General features: G+C 39.3%; 2 protein-coding genes across 3 annotated transcripts; one reads left to right on the plus strand and one right to left on the minus strand.

Moving 5' to 3' along the window:
* The first annotated feature begins 40 nt into the window (after positions 1–40).
* On the plus strand, positions 41–11,318 carry zhx3a (zinc fingers and homeoboxes 3a). 2 transcript variants are annotated; one of them, XM_056734104.1, is made up of 3 exons: positions 41–114; positions 7,372–10,392; positions 10,700–11,318. In XM_056734104.1, the coding sequence occupies exons 2-3, from the start codon at positions 7,535–7,537 to the stop codon at positions 10,731–10,733; spliced, it is 2,892 nt and encodes a 963-aa protein (XP_056590082.1). In that variant the 5' UTR covers positions 41–114; positions 7,372–7,534; the 3' UTR covers positions 10,734–11,318. The 2 variants fall into 2 exon arrangements, with proteins under 2 accessions (XP_056590082.1, XP_056590081.1); XM_056734103.1 differs by lacking the exon at positions 41–114 and adding an exon at positions 919–1,629.
* Positions 11,319–12,541: 1,223 nt separating this feature from the next.
* Positions 12,542–23,623, minus strand: top1a (DNA topoisomerase Ia). The gene is made up of 21 exons (XM_056734105.1): positions 23,467–23,623; positions 23,038–23,062; positions 19,809–19,905; positions 19,435–19,549; positions 19,232–19,278; positions 18,264–18,353; positions 17,949–18,030; positions 17,758–17,855; positions 17,444–17,559; positions 16,934–17,055; positions 16,734–16,856; positions 16,459–16,646; positions 16,238–16,382; positions 16,012–16,155; positions 15,560–15,745; positions 14,971–15,039; positions 14,735–14,849; positions 14,502–14,629; positions 14,283–14,377; positions 14,016–14,165; positions 12,542–13,915 (listed from the first exon to the last, which is right to left on the minus strand). Exons 1-21 carry the CDS (start codon positions 23,497–23,499, stop codon positions 13,813–13,815), a joined length of 2,271 nt encoding a protein of 756 aa, XP_056590083.1. The 5' UTR covers positions 23,500–23,623; the 3' UTR covers positions 12,542–13,812.
* Between the last annotated feature and the right edge of the window lie 623 nt (positions 23,624–24,246).

Consider the following 24,246-nt stretch of genomic DNA (forward strand, 5'->3'; position numbering starts at 1 on the left):
ACGTGTCCACCAAGCAAGAACCTCATTGGGCAACCTGCCGTGCGCCTATTGGACGGGAGTTTGAATTTGGAGGAAAACAGAGGCGGCGTGATTCTTCGCTCTGGTGAATTACAGGTAAGCGTTTTTACACACGTAGTAGAGAAAGAGCACAATGCATAAAAGGCAGAGAAAGCTCCATATAAATACGTAAAAATCGAATAAACTGTAATCCAACCACATTTTTTGGCTAACGCAAATGAACCACGAAGCATTGTTGCAACAATTAACATTCTCGTAAATTGTTTATTCATCATATTCATTGATTTAAAAACGATAGCATTAATATGACGTTCTGTCGTTCTCGAAAGCATAATTCTACTTCGATGTTACGTAGGGCAGAAACAACAGCTGGTCAAACACGACAAGATCATTTATCGCAATGATACCCATGTTTGATTGTATTCAATATTTGCGACGTTCGGCTGACACATACAAAACCGATGTCTACCACGCGTTCACACGGGGGAAATTAAATTTAAGACCCGGGCTTAATGAAGGAAAAGCCAAAACCGCATGGCAACCGTCTCGTAATGGACAGTGGGTGTTGTCTGGCTTTAACCAATCAGATTTATCTGTCAAAGAAAAAACGCTTTGCGTCTCTGTAGGTGTAATTGCCACTCTGGCGTAAAGGGGCTGCCCCTGGATAGCGAGTCCACAGCCACGTCCTGTGAAAATAAAAGAGGACTTTAGGAAACAGTATGCGTATTTCATGTGCCCACGTACAGAGAGTACCTGTTGATAAATAGACAGGCCGCGTTTGTTTCACTCCGTTTGATCGGTGTGTTATCGGTTCGGTGAGCACAGCAGAAAGATTTACTTTCTACTTAACGTTTAGAGTTTCCTTATATGACCCTATATGAGTTTACAAAACTGTTTACGGAGACAGTCTAATATGCTGTTTATCTTTATTTTATTGTGAATGGCTTAAATACGTGTGGTGGTTTATTCTAAAGTAATAAAGGGCTCATAAAATTGTCATCGTGAAGAAAAAATAGCAGTATTGAGTTGATTTCTATAGGCTGCGGTCGTGTGGAAATAGATAGTAAATTCTATTCAATTCGAATAAAAAACAGTAGAGTTTCGTCGCAATGAGACTGTTGTTACAAATACTCGCTCGGGCTATAAGCACATTCCTAGTCGGGTTTTTTTCCCCTCGTCCCTATACGACCTACTGACCGAAAGCGCTGCTCCATATTCATGGCTATATTAGACATTTGCGCATGAGTCACTCCCTTCAGTGTGTCTGCTCAGTCCGTCCTAGAACAGAGAGGGGTAGGTTCAGGATTTTGGGTTTGGGTGACGCGTTTTAATCACGTGCCCTTATTTGAGAGCGCCTGGCGTACATTTCTTTCCCTTCTCTCCACTCCATCAGCGCCCATGTCAGCCGGGCACATAATCAGCGTGCCACAAAGCGGTGGATGCCCCTTATCGCGGTGACCCCAAGGGTTCACGCCAGTGCACGGGGTTCATCTGAGGAGAGGTCTCGGCCCCTCCTGTTCCCCCGAGACCTGGAGCGGAGCAAAACCTAAATGTTATTCATTTCTGTATCAATAACGGATTTCCATTCGCAGTCACCGACCCGAAGAAAAGGTAGGGAACTTTGACTTTTAAAAGAAGTGAACGCGATTTATTTAGGCGACTCGGACGGTCCTCAAAAGTAGTTTTGGTAGCAGACAAGCGTGGCGTGTTATTCTACTCTTATGCGGCGCATGAAGTCGCCTCTATATATAAAATGGCGACAGTAGATGGGAGTGCTTAGTTTAAATTTTTGCTAATAGTCAAATATTAGCCGCACAGCCGTAGCGCCGCGCTCTGCGCTGAAACTCCCGTCTAGCCGGATGGAGGTTACTAGTGCCTCAATACGAAGCGAAAGGGTTAACTTACCAGTTTCTTACAGTTTGTTACCCAATGTTCTCTTCTGCTTCCAATTTGATTATTCGCACGCTACACCGTGCCTATGTGATGTTACTATAGTCGGTCGCTCCTCGCGCCAGGTTTCTCTTATGAACGAGATTTTTGATTGATTGTCTACACGGGCTGTTAGTTTGAAATCCGGGGAGGAAAGGGGAAATAGTGGCGCATAACCGATGAAAAGATCTTCACGTTGACGAATCTTTAAGAGGTGCAGGTAATTTAAAGCTGGCGCAGATATGAGCAAGCACGCGCTTTCAACTGTTAGTGGGTACAGAATGTACTCAAACTCAGATTTAACTCTAAAGCTTAACTCTGCCCGTCATATTGCACATTTTATAAATCATTGTTTGAAATTATAAGCGCTCATGCTGTTCCGTCTGAACTCTGCCACACACCCCTTTAAAAAAATAATCACTTTTTGGCAAGTACGCTACACTTTTGTCATGTAAATCACGCGTTTATCAAGTTAACAAGGGGGAAAATTCACCAGAAATGTGGTTTAGTATGCATTTCTTTATAGGTGGAGTTCTGTCCTCTGTGTGGTATTAAAGAATGTTGTAATAAGAGGAAATTCCCTTTCATTCAGAATTTGACCTTTATTGAATATAAACTATGATCTGTCTATACTGTACGTGTTTGCACTGATTGCTTATTTTTTTGTGTAACATGTAAAATTAGAATGGAAGCAAAAATGATAGTCAAAAATAATAGTGGACAAAAAAATAAAATACTTGTGTGTGTGTGTATGTTGATTTTTAGTAAAATCTGTGGTTTACGTAACGTTCCTCGAATTAAGAGCAGAGAATTTGTCTGATGATGGATTTCCATGCATAATTTCAAATATGGAGTATTCATAAATTACATTAGCCACTACGTCCTTAATCTGTGCTGTAAAAGCAGTCAAAAATGATTCATTTTTTTTTTCTGTAAGCTTACTGTGCATGTATAGACAAAAATACTTTTTTGCAATGTCTCACGTAACCGTATTAGTACATTTTAGGAGCGAATTGATGTATTTGAATATCAAATGGGAATAAGAACTGCCATGGGCGAATATCCTCCAAAACCACTCTAAAAAGCTTGTATTAACCTTAGTACATTTTTGAGACAAACTTTTGGCTTAACGCCGGAGTGTCGCCAATACAAGTATTTCAGCTGCTCAAACGCGGTTTTGTATGGAGGAGCTGGCATTTACTCAGCCCTGGCACTTGACTCAGTACAATTCGTGGTGCTCCGCCATTTTTCTTTTTGTATCTAATGAGTGTGTCGCACCGGTGATCAAACTCAGCACATCAGCATTTATCTCCTCTTTGCACGAGTATAAAGAACTGATTTCATTTGCGAATTCCGAAATCTTTTTGGTGGACACTTTTTGTGTTTCGATGGAATGGCAGAAGTTCTTCTGAAAAAAATAACCGAATAGCGCCTTTTGTAAAATTCTGGGGTTCTCTGTTCGCAAAAATATCTGCCACAGAGCGAAAAAGGATGGCTCCTCATTTGTTTCCAATTTGTGTATTGGCATAAACAAATAGCGCAGTCAAATAAAATATTTGGACTTTTGTCTCTTTTGGGTGGGAGGGGTACCAAAAATGTCCCCCAAGTGTGTGGTTTTTAGGGAAGAATAGAGGATTTAGTCCCCTCTGTGTGTTGTGGGCAAGGAAAGGGAAAGGAGAGGGGTTGCTATGGCAATGTTAACACATGAGTGGCAGCGCAGACTGGCCTCCCAAGAGTCCGTGCAGCAGTCACCGAGGTAAGAGGGGGGCAGAGCGGGCACTTTTGATGGCACCTGGCTTCCTGTAGTACTCGCATTAGGTTCATTGACTGGATTTAAACATAAACACAGCCTTGAAAAAGTGCCCGTGTTGGTGGCATTTTGGTAATGAGTCACATCCTATAATGAAGGTGAACTGTAGGAAGCCTCGGTGGTGTTTCAGACACTACATAATTAATGGCGACGCACCGACACTGTCAATAATATATCTCACAAACAGGGCATTATACAATCATGGCGTGTAGTCACATGCCCATCTTACATACTGGCACACACATACAGGAACATTTTCTATGGCATGCGAGCATTGAGGGTTCTGCATATGGCTTCCGGCTTAGTGTCATATTTCCCTTGTAAATGGGAGCACCATTGTGTAGAATCAGTCGTTAATGAAAAACCTCTGATGATGACCTGCTTTTTCTTGTACGTATAAACTCGAAAACTCAAAATGTAATTATTACAGCATGTGTGTACTGACCCCCGTTACGGTTTCTTGGCTTTAAACAAAAGTCACATTCATGGCATGCAACGGCACTACGAAGAAGCCTAATGAAAGATGTTCATGCTAAGAACCTATTGATATCTTTACTGGCTTTTTCAGCTCGGTCCCACGTAATAAAGGACATCCAGCCGAAGAAATAAAAGAGTCAGCTGCAAAAGAGGACGTCATGGTGCGTCTGGGAGCACTGTGTATTTGGGCAGTCATTTCGGTGTTCTTTTTTTCAACGTTCCTCAATGGTTTTATCCTTTATTTAAAAGGCAGCTGGCCACGTTGAAAAAATGTATACACATGGACACCACATCGTTTTCATTCAAAATGTATTTTTAGTGCGATGAAATCGAGGGGTCAAGAAAATGGAGACTTAAGTTTGGGTGTGTACATATTATACTTTTACAAATCTTGGGTTTTTTCTCAATAAGTTTATGGAGGGATATTAAATATGACTGAAGTCTATATTTCATGTTTCAGATTACATATGTTGGATGTCCAGATTGGCAAAATATTTACGTAATCGTTCAAACAGAACAGGAGGAAAAATGTGAACTATGGATGAACTTTATCTTAAAACGGTACCTTACAGCATGAAGTGTAGCATTTGGAGGAGTGTATGAAAAAGAAAAGGAGTGTGTGTTCAAATCACAGATAAGTGGTTGTAATTTGACATGAAAGAATACAAACAATCCCTTTTTTAAACTGTAAGTATATTTATACAGTATCAAACTATGTTTATAATAGGGCCCTTATCAAAAAAATCATATAACCCTCTTTTTCTTTTCCCCGGGCAAAAATGTAATATTTTGTTTCATGAACCTTATGAAAGATGGCCATTCTAAAAATCTACCGTTATTTTCTACCCATATTATAAACCACATCCAATCTGTAAAACTGTCCTTTAATCATTAAGAAGAATAAAGAGCCTCTTTTATCATGTCATGCCTCTATTTCCAGCCCTTTGGCCTCACATCACTTTAATGTCAACCAATTAGCATCACTATCTAGTATAGGGAGCCCGTCACAGCGCCAGACTTATTAAACGTTACACATATATAATGTGATGTAATAGTATTGTTTCTAATCGCCGAAAGAGGTCAAAGAAATGTGACTGAAGGAGATATGTAGGTCACCGTTGTTTTGCTGATTTCGAAGCAAATCCGTGGCATGCCTTTACTCCACAGGTTGCTCCGATGAAAAGGCCTCCAGTTTCACCACTAAAGCTACAAAAGTATTGAGACACACAGTAGCAGGATAGACTGTTTTGTGTGAGACTGGTTCACCCCGGTGCTGAAACACGAGGCCTCTCTTTCGGAGTTCTCTTTTCAATAGCTCACTGTCTAGAAACCTCTTGTTCTGCGTCTAATCGCGTGTCTCAGTTGCCAGATAAAGCATCCCATTCTTTGACAAGTGACCTGTTTTTTATATAACATTTTTTCATCTCCTGCATGTGTGGGGCTTTAAAGCTTGTGTGGTGAAGTCATATAGATGTTAACATATTTGTACTGTTTGCCAAAAGAAAAATGTGGTGAGTTGATTTTTGCTACCGTTGCCTGCAGTTACGAGGGCATGAAAGAAGATCAGATGTCCTCATTCATTCAGCTGAACTGCATGTATATAACGCTAATGGTATATATAATGTATAACTTATGCAACTTAAAACAAAAACACTGTACGTAAGTCATGTAGTATATAAGATGTGCTTGTATGTTATTTAGGCATTTTATAATACAAAGATTTATTTTGGCATTTTCTATTATATCCAAAGTTTGTACACTTGTGTTATGAATCTTTTTCCTGTTCATTTTCATAACATTTTGCTTTTAGTAAACCTGATTTATATCATGGGGTTAACATCTATAGTCTGATGAAATCAGAGTATCATGGAGTTCTAAGCAGGCTGAACATACAGTAAATACCCACGTCTGGATGCAGGGAACCGGGATTACAGCATAAAATGCTAGTGACCCAGTTTTATTTTTCATTCATTTATTTATTTATTTAATTATTTTTTTCTGGCAGGAAGGCAGCCGTCATGAGAAATAAAAGCGTCAGTTTCAAAAGAGGACATCATGGTCGTGTCTGGAAGCACTGTGTATTTTGGGCAGTCACTCTGTGTTTTTTAATTCCTGAATGGTTTCATCCTTTATTTAAAAGACAGCTGGCCACACAGAAAAAATATATACACATGGACACCACATTGTTTTCATCCCAAATGTATTTGTAGTCTGATGAAAAAGGTCAAGAAAATTTCGAGCTAAACCCAAAACAGAGGTCGGAGAGATTTTAATCAGTACGTTCTAGAGATGTGTAATGCATGGAAAAAAAGAAAAGTCGTACAGTGCTCGATTTATTTACTGGCCAGTACTTTGTTGAAATATTGAAGCTGCTGAAATGAGATGAGCTAGGCTAATTTATGTGATCTGCTATCAGAGGAAAAGGCTTCCATGGAGACAACACACACTGTAACAAATCTTTATCTAGTGCTTATTTTTCGGAGTTGGAGAAGGAATGTTAAAACGGAGAGGACTATACTCAAAAGGTTTCATGTTCCACACACAAAAAGTAGGCTATGTATGGCCGACAGTTATAAGATATTTACATAATTTGTAAAGCAGAACGAGCAGAAAGAGGTGAACCATATATGAACCTTGTCCTGAAATGGCCCCATGCTGCCTGAAGTGTAGTGTAGTGTGTGTGTGTGTTTGTGAAAAGAAAGAGGGCGGTGTGAAACATATGCTCAAATCATAGAGAAGTGAGTTAGATGCGTCACAATAGAATCTTTTTTATTTTTAACAATTTATCTTTTTTATCAAAACTATTAATAAGAAACGGCATCCTAAAATTGGTTTTACACCTTCTCATTAACATTTTATATATAATTGTTTGTATTTAGTTTTTTTTTGTCATTTAGCTTTGATTTTTTATTTCAGAATGTATTTTAGATTTATGTCTACAGTACACTACTGGGAAAAGAGAAATATTTGGACTTCATATTAGTAACATTATTGTAATAAACATTTAACAGTAGTTGGAGACAGCATTTCAGTTAGTAAAATACATTTTGATGCACCTCCAAAGCTGGCACTTGTTTTTGTTTTTCTATCTTACATCGTAGTGTTTCATTTCAAAACGTCTTGTTTTCTTTCCTTAGGTTCACAGGGAGTTGTTGGTGCACTCCCTTTTTGCAATGGGAAGTCCTGATAGCTGAACATTTCAATGATAACTGGTTCATCACGGCTGGCTGATGACACCTCAACTCCATACAATTCCAGTATTCGTTTCTGACTCGTCACTCATCTGCACAATCCGACACAATGGCCAGCAAAAGGAAATCTACGGTTCCCTCCATGATTCCATCCAAAAGCAAGCACATGCGAGAGGACATCATACTAGGATGCTTGCCTGAGCTCCTACCCACAATACCTGAAGACAGCATTCTCAGTATCTCCACAGATGAGGATACACATCGATTCCACGACTTCTCAAAACCAGACGAGAAGAGTTCATGCTGGAAAAGGGGAACATACAGCTGCCCTCTGTGCTGCTTTGATTCCGGAGACTTGAACCTATTTCTCAATCACATGGACAACTGTCACATGGACTTTCATGCTCAACCAAACTTCTACTGTTTGCCTTGCAAGGTTGCAGCGGTGAAGTTTGAAGATCTTGCTTTACATAATGCAAAGTCACACCCTGAACTCCATAATGCACACAGGAAGGTATCGCTGAAAGTCGCCAAAAGAGAAGGGGCAATTACAGTGGAGCAAAACCTGTTTACGGAAGATGATTTTGGCGAATCTGGGATATCCATTACCAAGACACCCATAATGAAAATGACCAAAGGAGGACACAAAAAAATTGTCATCTCCCACACTGTTGAGGTACAAAGAGCTGAGCCCAGAAATGACAAGCTTGCAATCGTAACCAACGGCACGTCAGTAATGACCCTACCCCTTACGACATCACAGCAAATCTTCTGTGGTATCGGTGTTCCCCCAATGCATAAAATCCCAAACACATCAGGGATGCATAACCGTGCCCCCCTGTGGAACTCCAATCCTTCATTCTCAGAATCAAACAGTGATCTCCCAAAGGTCATGATCCCTCTAAGTAGCATCCCCACATACGATCCTGCCATGGACTTGAGCAGTTTTCTTAAGACATCCTTCGGCAAGTTTCCTTACCCAACCAAAGCCGAGCTGTGTTATTTAACAGTGGTGTCCGGCTTTCCAGAGGAGCAGATCAAACTCTGGTTCACGGCCCAAAGGCTGAAGCAAGGGATCAGCTGGTCTCCTGAAGAAATCGAAGACACGCGCAGAAAGATGTTCAACACTGTATTCCAAGCTGCACCGAAAACGTCACAAAATCAGTCCCATCACCACATTTCCCAACACTGTGTTTCTGTCCCACCTGCATGTTTGAGTTCAAGCTACTTACAACAGATACCAAAGGGAAGCGTTATGGGTTGGAAAGGAGGGGTCATAGTCAGTCAGCCTAACGTGACCCAGGCCACATCTCTTAAGCAGCAGCAGCCAGTTGTTCAAGCGCCACATATAAATATCCACCATGCTCCCATCCCTAAGGAAACTGGAAATGAGTTCACTTTTCAGACAGCTGAGAACTGCAACATTGCAAACAGAGGGAGTAGCGTTAGCAATCACGGATACACTGGAAAAAGTGAGACTGGCTGCAGCACATATAGCAAGACTAGTGTTAGCTGCTTGCCTGGTAAAAGCCAAAGCAGCAGTTATAGTGAGGGCAGCATTATGAATCTGACTAACATTGTCAGAAAAATCAACTGTCATGTAAATGACAGAAGTGCGAACTGCACCAGCAAATCTAATATCAGTTCTGCTTCCGTTCATGGGCAACAGAAAGCATCCAGTAACACTAAAGAAAGCAGCGACAGCAGCACCTTTGCCGCCACCAGCAAGTATAACAATGGAAGCACTTATAAAAGCACCAGCCACAGTACTATTTGCACTAAAAGGGATGGAAACATGTTAGAAAACACCAGCAAAAAAAGCAGCACTAGTGAGACTAGTGTGATCTGTAGCAGCAACATACAAACTGAAGGGTTTATACCGCCCCTGTTCCCTCAGCCTGGAAGTCTCATCGATCCATCCCTTCGAAAAGGCAAGCTATTGCCCGAGCTACCGGGCACTTTGAAGCAAAGCTTTATTCATAACTCATTCCCAGAACAAAAGCAGGTTCAAGGTCTGCCTGTCCAGAATCAACCATGTGTTGGACGTACTTTGATAGACACCCAGTCTGCTTTGGCGGGATCGTTTAGTAATGTTTTCCTCCAACTCCCTACAACAAGTTCACGCATTCAGGAGGAACTTAATCAACACTCCTCTCCCTCCCTTTCTGCTCCCCAAGAGCGAACATCTCCAAAAACCCTTCTGGGAGCACCTCAGGTCCAATCCCCTTACAAGGAACACGATCCCAAGCACTTACCTGCCTTAGACAAAGACGCTAAGCTATCGGCTTTCGATGCAGAAAGGTTGCACTCGAACAGAAACGTAACACAAAAAGAAGGTGAAGGACTGACAAAAACGTTTATTATGGCTGATGAGCACAGCAAGCTATTAAGCGCACTACATACTTTCCCCATCGAGAACACTAACAAGAAACAAGAAATGCCGCATATACAACAATACGTACAAGACGCGGACCAATGGGAATGCAGCAGCTCATGTCCCGAAGAGTCAAACAGGAGCCCTGTGAAGATAAATGTTATAACATTGAACAAAGAAGAGCGGTTGTACAAGACCAACAACAGCAAGCAGCTTAAGAGCAAGCCGCCGGAGACGTGGGTCAACGATGGTGGTCCTAGCCATAAAAATGAAGCTTCAGAATGGCAGGGTGTGGAAGAACATGTATCTGATATTAGTTACACCGAAACACATCAACCAGACAACAAGGCTAACTTTCTGGAGTTTGAAACAGTCAAACTGGATGCTCTATCGGAGCGAAAAAGTATTTTTCAGAGTCTGGACTCTGAAGCTCCTGCGCTGCCAAGAAATAAGAAGTCAAAGGAAACTTTGGATGCGTTAGACAAATCAAGTGCAGGAGAACAAGATTACTGGGAGATAAAGCACGAGGAGCGTCAACAACCAATGGCCAACCAGAGTTTAAGGGGGCATCAAGCTCAAGACGGTCAATCGAGGTAAACGCATGTCTATTCTTTCAATGATCTTGGAAGAACTTTACGTACATTTTCATCAACTAATGTTTGCTTAGTTAATGAAAGCAAGGACTGATACAATATTTGTCACTGCCTTAGATTATTATTCATAAGGATATTTTTTTGCTTTGGTTGAGGCAGATGTAATGAATTATAGATCTACTCAAAGTGTGTTCTTACGTGAATAAATTATTAAAATTGTGCGTAACAAAGTGCTGCAACGCAAAGTCTCTTGTGGAGTTGTTTGCCTTATTTCAGGAGAACTTACACGTCTTTTTGTTTCTTGCAGAGACTGCCTCAGAGGAGAGCTTCTGAAAGTTTAAAGATCTCACTCCTCAAGAGCATGAGGCCGAGGATCCCGTACTCATCTTGAACATTACATTTCTTGTTTTCTTTAACTTTGACAGCAGATGAGATTGTAACGTTTGTGATGGTGAATGGACTCCAGAGAGTAGGCACTTCAAATGTGGGTCCGATTCGATTTACGGACAAGGAAATTCTATGTAGGCAACTACAATATATATGCTTGAAACTGCACTATCGAGGGTGTACTGGATGTTAGGAATGTCAGTTAGATATTGTGATGCTTCTTTCTATTTCAAATTATCAGCACTTCTGCAATGCCTTGGGTTTTACCATATACGTTGGAGCGTTCCAACCAACTTAACCATCATTATGTCCAGATCAAATGCATTCTTTACAGCTTATTTTTCCACACAGCATCTAGCAGTTAGCAACAATTCATGCACAACGACTTGCTTTAGTGGTGTCTGTCTGCACACACAACCAATCGGCCAGACATTGCCTTAAACATCACCTTCCTATTTCTATGACTGGCTGCACAAACAAGCTTTTCAGCAACCGTTTTGATGCGTGTATAAAATGGGGATGAAGAATCCCAACATGAACTGCTGCTATATCTTTGGAGGTGTTTTTTATAAAGCATAACCATACTATTATATGTGAAAGCTTAAAAAAGAAATGTTAATTTATGATGGAGAAAGTATAAAACTGTGTGCTTACAAGAGGATTACGTTCTCATAGACAGTTGGAACATATGCTCTGCTAACTGGATATTTCCTGTGCTTATAGATGACGTTGGGCTACTTTACTATATATATATCTATATATATATCTATATCTATATATATATATATATATATATCTATATATATATATATATCTATATATATATCTATATATATATCTATATATATATATATATATATATATATATATATATATATATATATACTGTATATATATACATACATATACATTATGCATCATTTATATGCTGCTAAGTTCAGACCATCCAAAGTGAATAACAGGTGCTTTTCATCCCTTATTATTGGCATTTGTATTCAATGTGGTTTCTCTTTGAAAGTTAACACAAAGATCATATCTGAACTTACAGTATTACCTTCCCATCAAGTACCATTGTGCAGGTCTGTCTAAAGAACACAGTGCACTGGAGTGTTATCCTTTCTACACATTAAAACTCTTTTGGTATAAATAGAGGATGTCAAATTTGAGTTTTGCCTTTCACGCCAGTTGAATTTCACACATTTAATGCAAAAGATATAGATCAGAATGAAACGAGGCAGGTATAGCAAATTCAGTTATGGGTAATGCATGTCCTAACATGTCGACTGCAGCATGGCTTTGTGTGAAAACGCACATCACACAACATCAGATGATTAACTAACAATCCATGAAAAGGCAGACACAAAGCCTGTTTTAAATCCTTTAAAGAGAAAGTCATCTCGAGGGAATAAATGATTAGAATACTTGCTTGAACACTAGAGTCACAGAAAGGTCTCTTTTCAAAAGGAATGAAACCTTGCCTAGCACTACAGCTTGGCTAATACATCATACAGCCCTTTCCTCCAAGACAAACAGACTGGGTCTTTTTTTTTTAAATGCTTCCCCTCAGAGTTCTTCCTGAGGTCTGTTCACAAAGCACGTTTTGGTTCTCATTTCACACGGTTCTGAGAACACAGCAAGTTCTTAGACCCTTTATTGCTAATAGAATGCATCTTGCAAAAAAAAACGTCACTTGTACAATCATGACATTCGGGTTCTGGATTTGATTTAAAGAGCTAAAGGAAGATAAGTCACAACATACAGGTTTCATTGTAAGATTATTTATTTTTAAATAATCTACAATTGAGGAATAAAAAGCAAAACAAAACACATGATCAGAGGTTATGGCATGAGCTCAATAAGTTGGAAAAGGTTACATGGCTGCCACTATCAACTTTTCTTTCCAGAGTGGAGTGGAAAAACAAAAGATTCCATTAAAGTCCATGTTAAAATAATTCTATCCTTAATCTTGACACAAATACAAAATAAAACTGCTTAAATCATAACACAGACTTGTTTTTGGCAAAGTTGAATTCCCTCACATACCCTTCAGAAAAAAAAACCCTATCTTCGTCATACCCTGAAACAAATACATACTAAAAGCGATATCTTCAAGTAACAGATACAGGAGCTTTTCTTTTGCTTATGGAAACAGTCATTACACATTAAGTTAAAACCAGATGGAGACACAAGCTGTAGGATACTGGAGACAAAAGGGAAAGTATTGGTTCACATTTACACTGGAAACAAGACCCTGATATATATATTTATATATATATATATATGCTGTAAAAAAAAAAGATTCACATTCTGCCTGTTTAAGGAAATATAGTCAAGATTGAAGCTGTAGTCCCCAGTAGCTCATTTGAGCATCCTACTTTGTGATCCAGATAACAGTTTATACACAGACTTCCAACTCCAGTTTAAAAGTGAACAGATCATGTAACTCACTCAAACACACAGCTTGTTATGGTTATATTCCCCATAAAACGTCACACCTGGTGTACACATTATCTTCTAAAAAGGCGTGTGGGTGTATTTCATTGATCTTTTTAAAATCTTCTATTAAAATATAGAATTCATTATTAATACAGGAGGGCTAAAAATACAGCATAACTAAAATGAGACGATCCACAAAGCAATTTGTAGTTGAATACAATAGCTATAGGACCACATAGCTCATAGTTCAGACATCCTCAAGCCCCTGTCCAGAATTTGGGGGAGAGTGAGACAGTAAGTGTTCAAAAGGTCAAGCCACTGAATGTCCAGTTCCTGGCTCACGACCACGCAACCTTGTAATGGCCCTTCACACCTTCAATTTTTCTTAAAGACTGAACCAACGAATTGTACAAGATTACCGGTCACAGCCTAAAAATCAGTCACCTTAACCATGACATTCAGTCTGCCTCCCGACACAATGCTTGCTTCACATCTATTCCCTAGACAGGTTCACCACCTGCTGGAAATCACTTAGACTAAAAGTATCTATTAAAAAAAAGATGGGGGTGAAGGGAGAATTAAAATTGCGAACAGGATTTAAAATGCAAAGTCTTTTTCAGCCATGTCGATAGCCCAGGCAAATTTCTCGCGCTGAGTTTTGTTGTAAATCTTCTCTATTGGAACGTCATACTTTTTGCACCTGGAGGGAAATGAAAAGGAAAATAAGAACCAAAGCAAGTAGTATAAATATTACATTTTATACAGCCAAATGTGTCAATTAAAACTTCAATGTTTCTCACCAGGCTACTGAGATACGCGGATCCAGGTAGTTAAGTTTGGAGGTACCCAGGGCAATTTGTTTGTTCTCCTCCCGATCGGTGGCCTGTACCTCCAACTTCATCAGCTGTTCCTCCGCCCTCTGCACGGCTTTCTTCTTTGTCTCCACAGCCCTGGGCCACCAAAAAGCAACAACATTAGAGCAGCATACAATCACACACGAATACACAATAAGCATCAGAAGGCCAAATTCAGTTGGGTGCCCTTCAAACAAATATTTTGACACTCACTTCTTGGATTTTTCATCTCTGCGTACTTTGGCATCAGCCTTGGCACTTTTCAGTTCTCTTTTAGCCTCACCAAGCTGTTCCTTCTTTGCGTCAATCTGGTTTTAATGAACAAGTGAATGAAGGATAAAAAAACATTTAGATGGTCCAGCAGACCTTGCACTAATAAAAAAACCTTATCAGCATAGAGACAATGAAGACAAGGTCACAAATGTCTCATACCTTTGCCTGAAGATTTTGCATTGACTTCTCGAAGGTTTTGGGTGGTGCCCTCTGGTGGTTACACAGGATGGCTACTGCTCTGTTAGCCCGATTATAAGAGAGGATCTTAGCAGGGATGTTGTCCTCACCTTAAGAAAGAGAATTCATTAAGACACTTAAAGCATATTAAGCATGTTAATAAATAGGAAACTTCCATTTCTGTGTAACAGTCTCATGCAGTGCACTACACTTACCGTTTGAGATCTCATTCAGCTGTTGTTGTAGCGTAATGGAGGCGTTATATGTACGGAATACTTTTGCCGTAAGGCCATCCATCAACTCTTGAAGATGCTTGTTCAAAATGGAGGTCTGCAGAGTAATTGTAGCATACCTTGAGAATGTTGCTCATTTTGTATATGGCACTCGCACATTTACTTGTACTTACTTGTTATAAATACAGAGCCAGATTAAAAAAAACAGCGTGACTTACATTGAGGCGGTCAAAGAGGTCATCCTCTGGCTCTTTGTCCTCCATGAATAACTGGAGATTCTTGAAAACCTGTAAGAAATTCAACACTCGATTAAACACAAAAGGCACAACAATCACAAAAATCTACTAATCAATAAAGCTTGGTTTTTTTATTTACACACAACAACAAACTGGTGCACTAATAATGGATCCTTTCACAAACCCAAGGACACTTGCATAAATTAGCAAACACAAAATGGATAGTTACAGAATACAAAAACAAAACCATGACAGACTGACAGACAAATCACTGTAGATTGGAAAAAGATTGAAAACATAAACTGGCATGAATTGAGGATTACAGAATAGAAAGCAATCAAGAAAGAGACATTGGAGTAACAATGAGCAAATGAGTTTCCAATTGAATTTAGAAAATATCAAGATGAAACGTGTAGATATGGAAAAAAGCTTCATTTATCTACATATTGTGGTGACATACTGCATTGAGAATATTACATTAAAATAGCAAAGATGCAGTAAAGTTGCAGAATGTTAATGATAAACATGCGTGTGGAACAGAAAACTACTCGTTTAAAGACGCTGGTCTTACCCTCTTCTCCACAGGGACTTTGTTGTAGTATCTAATGGAGTCTTTACCGAGGAAGTCAAACTCCACCACAAATTCCAGCCCATCCATCTCCTGATGCAGACTTAGATGTTCCACTCTAAGTGAGCAGCAGCCCACCGTGTCGGCAGTCTCTCCTTCCTCTTTTTCATTACCTGCTCTCAAAGCCAGCTACACCACAAGGGAAATATAGACAAGATGCATAACACTGTTCTGCTTTGCAACTTCTGCTCCCATTCAAAATGATATTACTACACGCAAACCCCACATTAAATGTACACCAACAGAAAAAAAGAGAGGCTTTAAACCGGTCCGAGTGCTATTAGTGCATTTTAAATGAGTACTACTGAATAGGCTACTGAGAATTCATCACATGCTTTCTGGGTCATGGTCTTTACACTAAGGATGTTTTAAATATCGATCCGACCGATACAAACCTTGTCGATGAAGTAAAGAGCAACAGCCCTCTGCCTGATCCTCATCTCTTTCGACTTCCAGTCCTCCCTGTACTGTGCGCGGATCCGTTCCACACACTTCTTCAACCGACGGGCTGTCTCGTACTTCTGCCAATCCTTCTCTCCCTATGTGTGATAATTCAATATTGTTAGTCACATGACAAACCATGACTAACTGAAACATCCTCATATCCATATGCTGATTTACCTTGATTCTCGAGCTGGGATTCAGCATGATGTATTTGATCGAGCCTTGGATGTTCTCAGTCCAGGACACCAGCCACGTCACCTTGTTATCATAACGCACCTCCTTCCACTTAGTTCCAGGTGGTGGTTTAGGAATTTTTGAGTCCCTGAAAATAAAAGACAAAGGATTAGAAACTTCTTTGTTAGGTTTTTCTCTCCGTCAGATGATGTGGTGCTCCTTACTTGCTGCAGTTAATGATAACATCCTCAGGTCTGATCCGACGCTTCAGCATGCCCATTTTCGGATGGTCACCTCTGCCGCGGAACAAACCCGGAGGCTCAATACGGAAGTTGGCGATGCGTTCTTTGTGATTGTCCATGACACAAAAGCCATACTCCTGAAGAATACGCTCATTTTCTGCTTTAATTTTCTGAGGACAGAAAGGAATGTTGTAGGTTGAGTAAACCTGCAAAATGTGCCATAGGACAATGTTTGCTTGAGAGATATTCAGTCGTACCAGTTTATCTTCTTTAGTCATGGACTTCCTGGCTTCGGACTGAGCTTTGAAATATTCACTCATTTCAATGAAGTCACACTTATTCAGGTCTGTGATTTTGGATTTTTCTTCAGATGTCATTTCCTAAAACAGTAGGCGAGGTTAACAAAAGCTGGATATGCATTGTGTTAAATCAAAAGACGACACCAAAAGAAAATTACCTTTCTCCAGTCTTTGAAGAAGTTTTTCCGAAATATGTCCTTGGTGGTGTATTCATGGTCCAACATCTTTGAAAAGAACGTTGCCACCTCCTCGGCATCAGGACTGAGCTTCATGTGCTTTCCTGTTGAGAAAAACAAACAAACACACTAAAAGCATGTTCACAACACCTCGATGACTCCAACCAGACCACTCCAAACTACCAAAACTTCAAAGTCTGAATTTTCTATTACAAATGCCTGAAAATAAAAGTTCACTTGAGAATTATCCAAGTGAAGAAACCTTCATTTGTTCCATTAGGCTGTTCAAGGCAGAGAGGGCATGCGTGTTCAACAGAGCACAGAGCGGTTTAAAACATTTCAGCTAAGGTTTATATAGAAAGGAAACTCAACCACCCAACATCTGCTTCTCCAAGAGTTTTGATGCCAGTCCAATCAGAATAAACCTCAATGTACGAATAGAACAGTAACTACCTTCCCATCTCACATACAAACACGTTCCTAAATACATACCGTCATAATAGAATTTGACGTTGCTGGGAAGGGGTTCATAGGGTGGAGCAAAGACGGGACCTTTGTGTTCCAGAAACCTCCATTTTGAACCATCTGTGTATCTCTCCTCCTCCCACCTAAATGCCAAGAAAGCACAACAGATGGAAGGTAAGTAAAGCAAAATACAAACACACAAAAGGGTCCCGCAAAGTGCGGGAAAGGAGACTACATTTGTGATTTGCAACATATCCTCACTAAATCAAAACAGACTCAAGTTTACTCTCCTCTAGTAGTCAACCTACAATTACTTGACCATCAGAGGATGTGAGACTAACCATTTCCACTTTTCTTCTGGCTCCTTCTTTGCTTTTTTCTTGCCATCTGTGACAACTTCTCCTTTTTTGTCTTTTGTCTTCTTTTTGGGCTTAATGTCCTATGGTGACAGCATAAAATCATCCCAATTATTATTTTGAAAAAGAAAAATTATAACCTTGCTGGATAAGCTGCCGGTCGCATCCACACATACCTCATCTTCTTGTTTCCTTTTCTTTGCTTTCTTTTCACTTTTAATATCCTCGGTTTTAATTTTTTTGGGCTTGAACTCAGCACTGAAGGAAAGATAGAGAAAACAACGCCTCTCTAAAGAAATGTCTGGCAACCATACATGATTCAATTTCTATCCCCATATAACCATTGTCTTATTTGCTTTAAAGCTTCACAAACAACATTCTGAACAAAAGATAGATTAGTGGATCAATGCTTTAGCGTGACAGTGGGCAATTGAGAGGTCTCTTAATCAGATGCAAGTTCAGGGTGGCCTGCGGATGCAATGTCAACTTACTCGTCATCGTCGCGCTCTCTCTTCAGGGACTTTTCGTGTTTGGGTGAGTGGTAGAAGTCGTCATTCTCAGGTTCAGATTTAATATAAGGACTGTAAAAAAAAAAAAGACATTGTCTCTCTTGAAATCCCTTAAATTGTCTCAAGATAAATTCGTGTTTCAGATTATTGCCATGATGGGTTTAGATTACAACCATGCTATTGATTTTAAAGGGGTCATCATGAATAACAGTTTACTTGATCTATGGAGATAAAGGAGTTCATTGTACCGTGAAAACATGCTGTAATGTTCAGAACTCAACTCTCTCCCTAGGCAAACCAACCATTTAACAGAATTAAGATGCAGAAACAGCTTGTTCTGCAAATGGCTGGATTTCTGACATAAGAAACATTGCCATATGACTAACCCAATTTTCATCTGTCAACCATGTCTATTTGGTTTTCAATAACTTGAATGCCCTTTAAAGGGCTTTATGATGTAAAATAACTATTGAGGAAAATTAAACAATATTAGTGAACCTCTGATAAATGGTCATAACCCCCTTAAAGGGACACTTTACCAAAAAACTAAAATTCTATCATCATTTACTCACGTTCGAGTTGTTCATATTGTTCCAAATATGTATACATTTATTTTTTTCTAATGAACACAGAGAAAGATATTTGGAAGAATGCTCGTTACCAAACAGTTGACCATTGACTACCATAGTAGGAAAAAATACAATGGTGGTCAAAAGTGACCCAGAAACGTTTGTTTCCCTTCATTCGTCACATTTTTGTTCAGGAGAACAAAGAAATTTACAAAGACAGTTTTACAGAACACAAAATTCTGGGTGAACTGTCCCTTTAAAGCACATAGATATTGCCATAGATGCTGGAATGGTGTAAATAAATAAAATGTACATACTGGAACTGCACTTGAGTAACAAAACAAACAATCCTCACCCATCACAATAAGAGTTCTCACTTACCTTCCAAATCCATTCTCCTTCTCTTTTTTGGGTTTGCCATCGAGAGACTTTCGCAGAATGGAATAGAAAAGGGGAGAAAGGTCAATAACAGCACTTGATATTGTGTGAATCACAAAAGACTATTTACAACTCCTCCAGAGCCATAGAGGTTTAGTGTCGAGAAAAATATGGCGACGTGAAAGAAACAAGAGGAATCTGCCCACCCTTTCCTCCTTTTTCTTCTCTCTGTATTTGTCCTTCTGCTTGTCTGAGGATCCATCTTTGAGCTTTGGTCTCTCTTTATCTCTGTGTTTTTTTTCAGAAGAGTCCCTGTGTTCGCTGCAAAAATGCAATAAAACATGCCGTGATCTAATTGCCACAATGGTGTGGTGTATCAACAAAATCGCCTCCAAATAGATGATAGTGTTTACAAAGGAAGTTCCAGTAAAGCCAACATTCCTTCCTGTGGTCTGAAACTCTACGGGCCACACCCGGATTATCAAACACACCCCATTAAATGTTTAAGCAGACCATAAACTGTCTATGTATCTGCTGTAGAAACATACAGTGACGACAGGAAGGGAAGGCGCTGTCGTACCTGTTGCTGTACTTTGATTTCTCACGTTCTTTGTCTTTCTTGTGGTCCTTGTGTTTGTGTTCTTTGTCCTTGTATTTATCCTTATGTTTGTGAGAATCTGCCAACAAAGACATAAAAAGAACATTGAAAATGCAACTGCACCTGGCATCTGTAGTACATCCCCGAAACAGGAAAGCATGACCCAAAAACATACATTTGTTTTGAAAAGAGGTGTCCAGGTTCAGAAAAATAAACAGTTCTGTCAAATTATAACGGTATGTCAGGATCCAGAGTTTATTTCTATGTGCATTCTATAAAGATCAGCTCACACCGAACACCAATCCATCTGGCCTCAGGAAACACAACCGTGGCTCAGTATGCTCGCACCCGAGTGCGAAACCCATTCCGGATCGACCTGCATGAACCTGAAGACCATTTACAGACAACTGGTTTGAAATAAGAACAGCATGACATATTTTTGCTCGTCCTTGCCTGACCTACTGCAGACACATTAGTCACACCTTGTAGTTTTGGCACTTTACCTCTCGAGGTGAAGTGTCCAGATTTTACTCTCGCTCAGCTATGTATGGTGTTTATAGAGGCCCCATTCATTGCACGGTTCAGCCAAGCACGTTTATTCTCAGGACTGCTATTGCTTTAGGAAATGTGTAGGTTGTTAGCGTGGATAGGGTTACGAGAGGGCCAGAGTTATACCACTGATACTGAAGCAGACAGTAAGAGGTGTTTTATAACAGGCCCTAAGCAAAACGATCTCCCCTTCTGTAGAAGAATGAACATGAATTGTACAAGAGGTTTGGGATTTAAACAAACGCAAATGCCATCCTTTAAAACTACTGAGAAACGACTAGCCTCATGTCACTTTAGAACACATTCAAGCACGAACAGGGAAGCTCAGTTAGGATAAAAAGTCAAACACTTCATCTGCTTCATGAATGCAACTATTCTTCCGTGATGTTAACACCCAGCACAAATATTACCCTAATACCAACACGTTTATTCAACAATATGTAGCAGGTGTTTAATCCAGTGTTGCCCCTTATTTGTCTATCAATCCTTTTAAACCAATGCACAAAATGCATTACTTAATATGGAAAAGTTATGTACATTTCCCATTTTACGAACGCAAATGAACAATCACTATGTTGCAGACATTCACCATGTTTATTTCGCCCTTCAGCAAAACACATGCAGGTTCTAGATTGTGAAAGAACGTTTGTCAACTGTACCCTCTAGTGGACAGCTTCATTGTCAGCAGTAATGTTATTTGCCGCATCTTAACACAAACCACAGAGATGCACATTAAAGTAACTTTTCAATGTACAACCAGAAAAAAAGCATAAATTAAGCAGCACATCAAGTGGATTGTAATGATCAAATATATAAACATTTAAAACTTTCTTATTCTATAAACAAGAGCGAACAGTTATTTTGCATTTAGACCGTTGGACCAATTTTACTTATGGGGTTAAGATCTACACAGTCTCTATCCGTGTCTCAAGAGGATAGAAGCTCTATCGGTAAACACAGATGATGTCAGATTGTCATACATGTTTCATATACGCCACAGCTTTAAACACAGAATCAGGTAGAATAAAATCAATTTTGGATAACCGTCTCTGTTTTTCTTTAAAAAAGGGGTGTGCCATGTATCCCACCTTAACAATGCTACATTCTTAATCAGCTATTTTAAAGTGATATCTGAAAATTCATCATTCCCGCCCCCCATGTCAATCCAAAACTGTATGCATTTCTTTCTTCTGAAGAATGCAGATTATTTTGAATAAGGCTGGTAACCAAACAACAATGGTCCCATTTACTTAGTATAGACAAAACCAGAAGATATTTCTCAAAATAACATGTGTTCCACAGACGAAAGAGTCATAAACAGGTTAAACAACATAAGAGTAAATAAATATAATTTATTTTATTTCGTGTGGACCATCTTTAACATTTTATTGTTAATGTTAAATCTTCATCGTATTAATTTCACAAGCGAATAAAACATGGAGAACAAATAATATGCATTACACACACAGCCTTACATTTGCGTGAATGCTTAGTTGAATGTGAAGCTGTCAGTGTGTAAAATGCACTGTGTAATGTATACACCAACAGCACAGCTTGTGTTAACATTAATGCAGTGGTGTCAATAGATGCATGTGCACAGCCATGGACCCAGAATGCAACATTTAATTTGCTCTAAAGGAAATGCAAGAATTAAACATCTTCTGTTTTTCCATAACAGTAATGCTTTACAAAAATCATGTATACTACTTAAATAAATGTTTATAAGGATTGACTTTATAATGTTTCGTGTGAGTGAAAAAGAAAATTTAGTGGGACTTATTTAAGTGGGACTGCTTGTTGTGACATGCCAAAGTTTTAAACAATAAAGAAAAGGGGGAAACAATTACGCCTCACTTTTCATCAAGATCGTCAACCCAAAAACGATCAAACTAGACTTTAACAAAACTGTGACACGTTGTCATGATTAAACTAAACTGCTAAACAGCAGCGTCTATGAAACTTATGTAAAATAATGATCCAGATCCATCAAAACTCTTATAAACGGGTTCATTTTAAGTTTATAAAATGTATTTGACTCGTTTTATTTGACGCACAATAGATCCCAATGTTACATTTCATAAAATAAGTTTAAAAGACGGTGGATTGCTCCATAGTCCAAATTCTGCTTTGATTAATAAACGGGAATTTAATAATCTAATTTCACCCAATTAGCATATACTTGGTGCGTGTTTATTTTCGTACGTCGATTCAAAACAGGTCACACACGTTTCTCAATCCTTTGCCTCCATAATCACGTCGATGTGCACTTAACGTTCACTCCACACTCAGACCGCTAGACACAGAAAAAGAAAATGGCGCAGAGACTAAGTCCTCAACCCCCAAACCCTCATTTTCACGAGCCTTTAAAGACCATTTGTCTAACTCCAAAAACCTCCAAAACGCGCTAATGTGCAAAAAATCTCTTTCTCTTTCGAATTCGCCGTTTATCGCTCAATAAAAGGCAAAATAAGTACGATTTTAAAGGGCTCAATGTGAACAATAGGCGCTTGTCAGAGAGCGAGAAGGGACTTAGTCTCTGGGACGCCATTTCTGTCCTCAGAACTAACTGGTCGTCAAGCGAGATACTGAGAGATCAGGTTAGATACAGAAAGAGTCAAATTATGTTTAATAATAACGTGCTTATTTGTCAAGGCCCACTCACCATTATATCTGGATCCCGAGTCGATCTGCGAAACAAACAGGGGTGTATAAGTTAATGTTAAATCGTGCCATGTCAATAGGCTGCTAACTTTCAACTTGATGCTAGTCGTAGGGTTAGCACTCAAGCTAACACGACTGATAACACAATAGCGTTTAAATACAAACGCTGCGCAGCATGGTTATCTATATAAAGTTTTTATTCGTAAAATAAAGCATTCGTTAGGGATTGTTTATTTAAGAAAAGCGACAAAGACAACGCGAGCAGACAATATATAATTATAACATTCAAAGCCGACTTCTTGTGCACGTTAGCTTAGCATGCTGGGGAAAAACTACCGCTGCGGATGGAATTTAAACAGCCGAGGTAATGACTACAAACCATCAAGAAAGAAAAGAAATAACTGACAACGTTACATCACAAACACTTTACCTGGGAATCGTTGTGGGAATGGTCCCCACTCATTTCTAGGGGTTTAAATATTAAAATAACACAGTTAAAACCTTGTTAAAGTAAAATGCCGGCGAAGAGCTGTGGGCAGAATGAAGAAAGACACAGTTGTGTAATAGACCAAGCCCGAATTTTAAAGCACTGCGCATGTCATAAGTGTAAATGCGTTATTCCTGCCCCTGGCTCCTCCCTCACAGCGTGCCCACACAGCACCGCTCTTTACCATCACCGCTAACAGCCACGTGGTACCAGTGATAAGAGACGTTTGCTGAATGAAGTATACATTTTAATCGTCGTTATTATTACTAGTCACAAAGAATGCTTTACTTGTACTCATCTAAGGTCACGTGTGGGCCATGATAAATTTTAGTTATTAATAATGTTCATCCACATCTTCACATACTGCATAAATAAATAGTAAAATAAAACAGAGCTGGGTCAGTGAAAATAGAAATAGACATTTACACATGTACACAGACACATACATTAATGAGAAGTTGTAACGTCATGAATATTTTTTTACATATTTGTTTCAATTAATCTTTCCTATTTTTGACTCTCTAAGGCAGGGGTTTTCTAACGTTTGGATGCCAGGAACCCCCAAATAAAATCAACATTTATTAAGGAACCCCCTTTTTAAAATACATATCAATCTATAATTTTTAATTTGTGAAGAAACATTTCAACTTTGCTACACACATATTAGATATGATATTATAAAGACAAAACATTGTTTCCGAACTTAAATAGACGGCTACACTT

The sequence above is a fragment of the Triplophysa dalaica genome, chromosome 21, assembly GCF_015846415.1.
Source record: "Triplophysa dalaica isolate WHDGS20190420 chromosome 21, ASM1584641v1, whole genome shotgun sequence".
Taxonomy (NCBI): domain Eukaryota; kingdom Metazoa; phylum Chordata; class Actinopteri; order Cypriniformes; family Nemacheilidae; genus Triplophysa; species Triplophysa dalaica.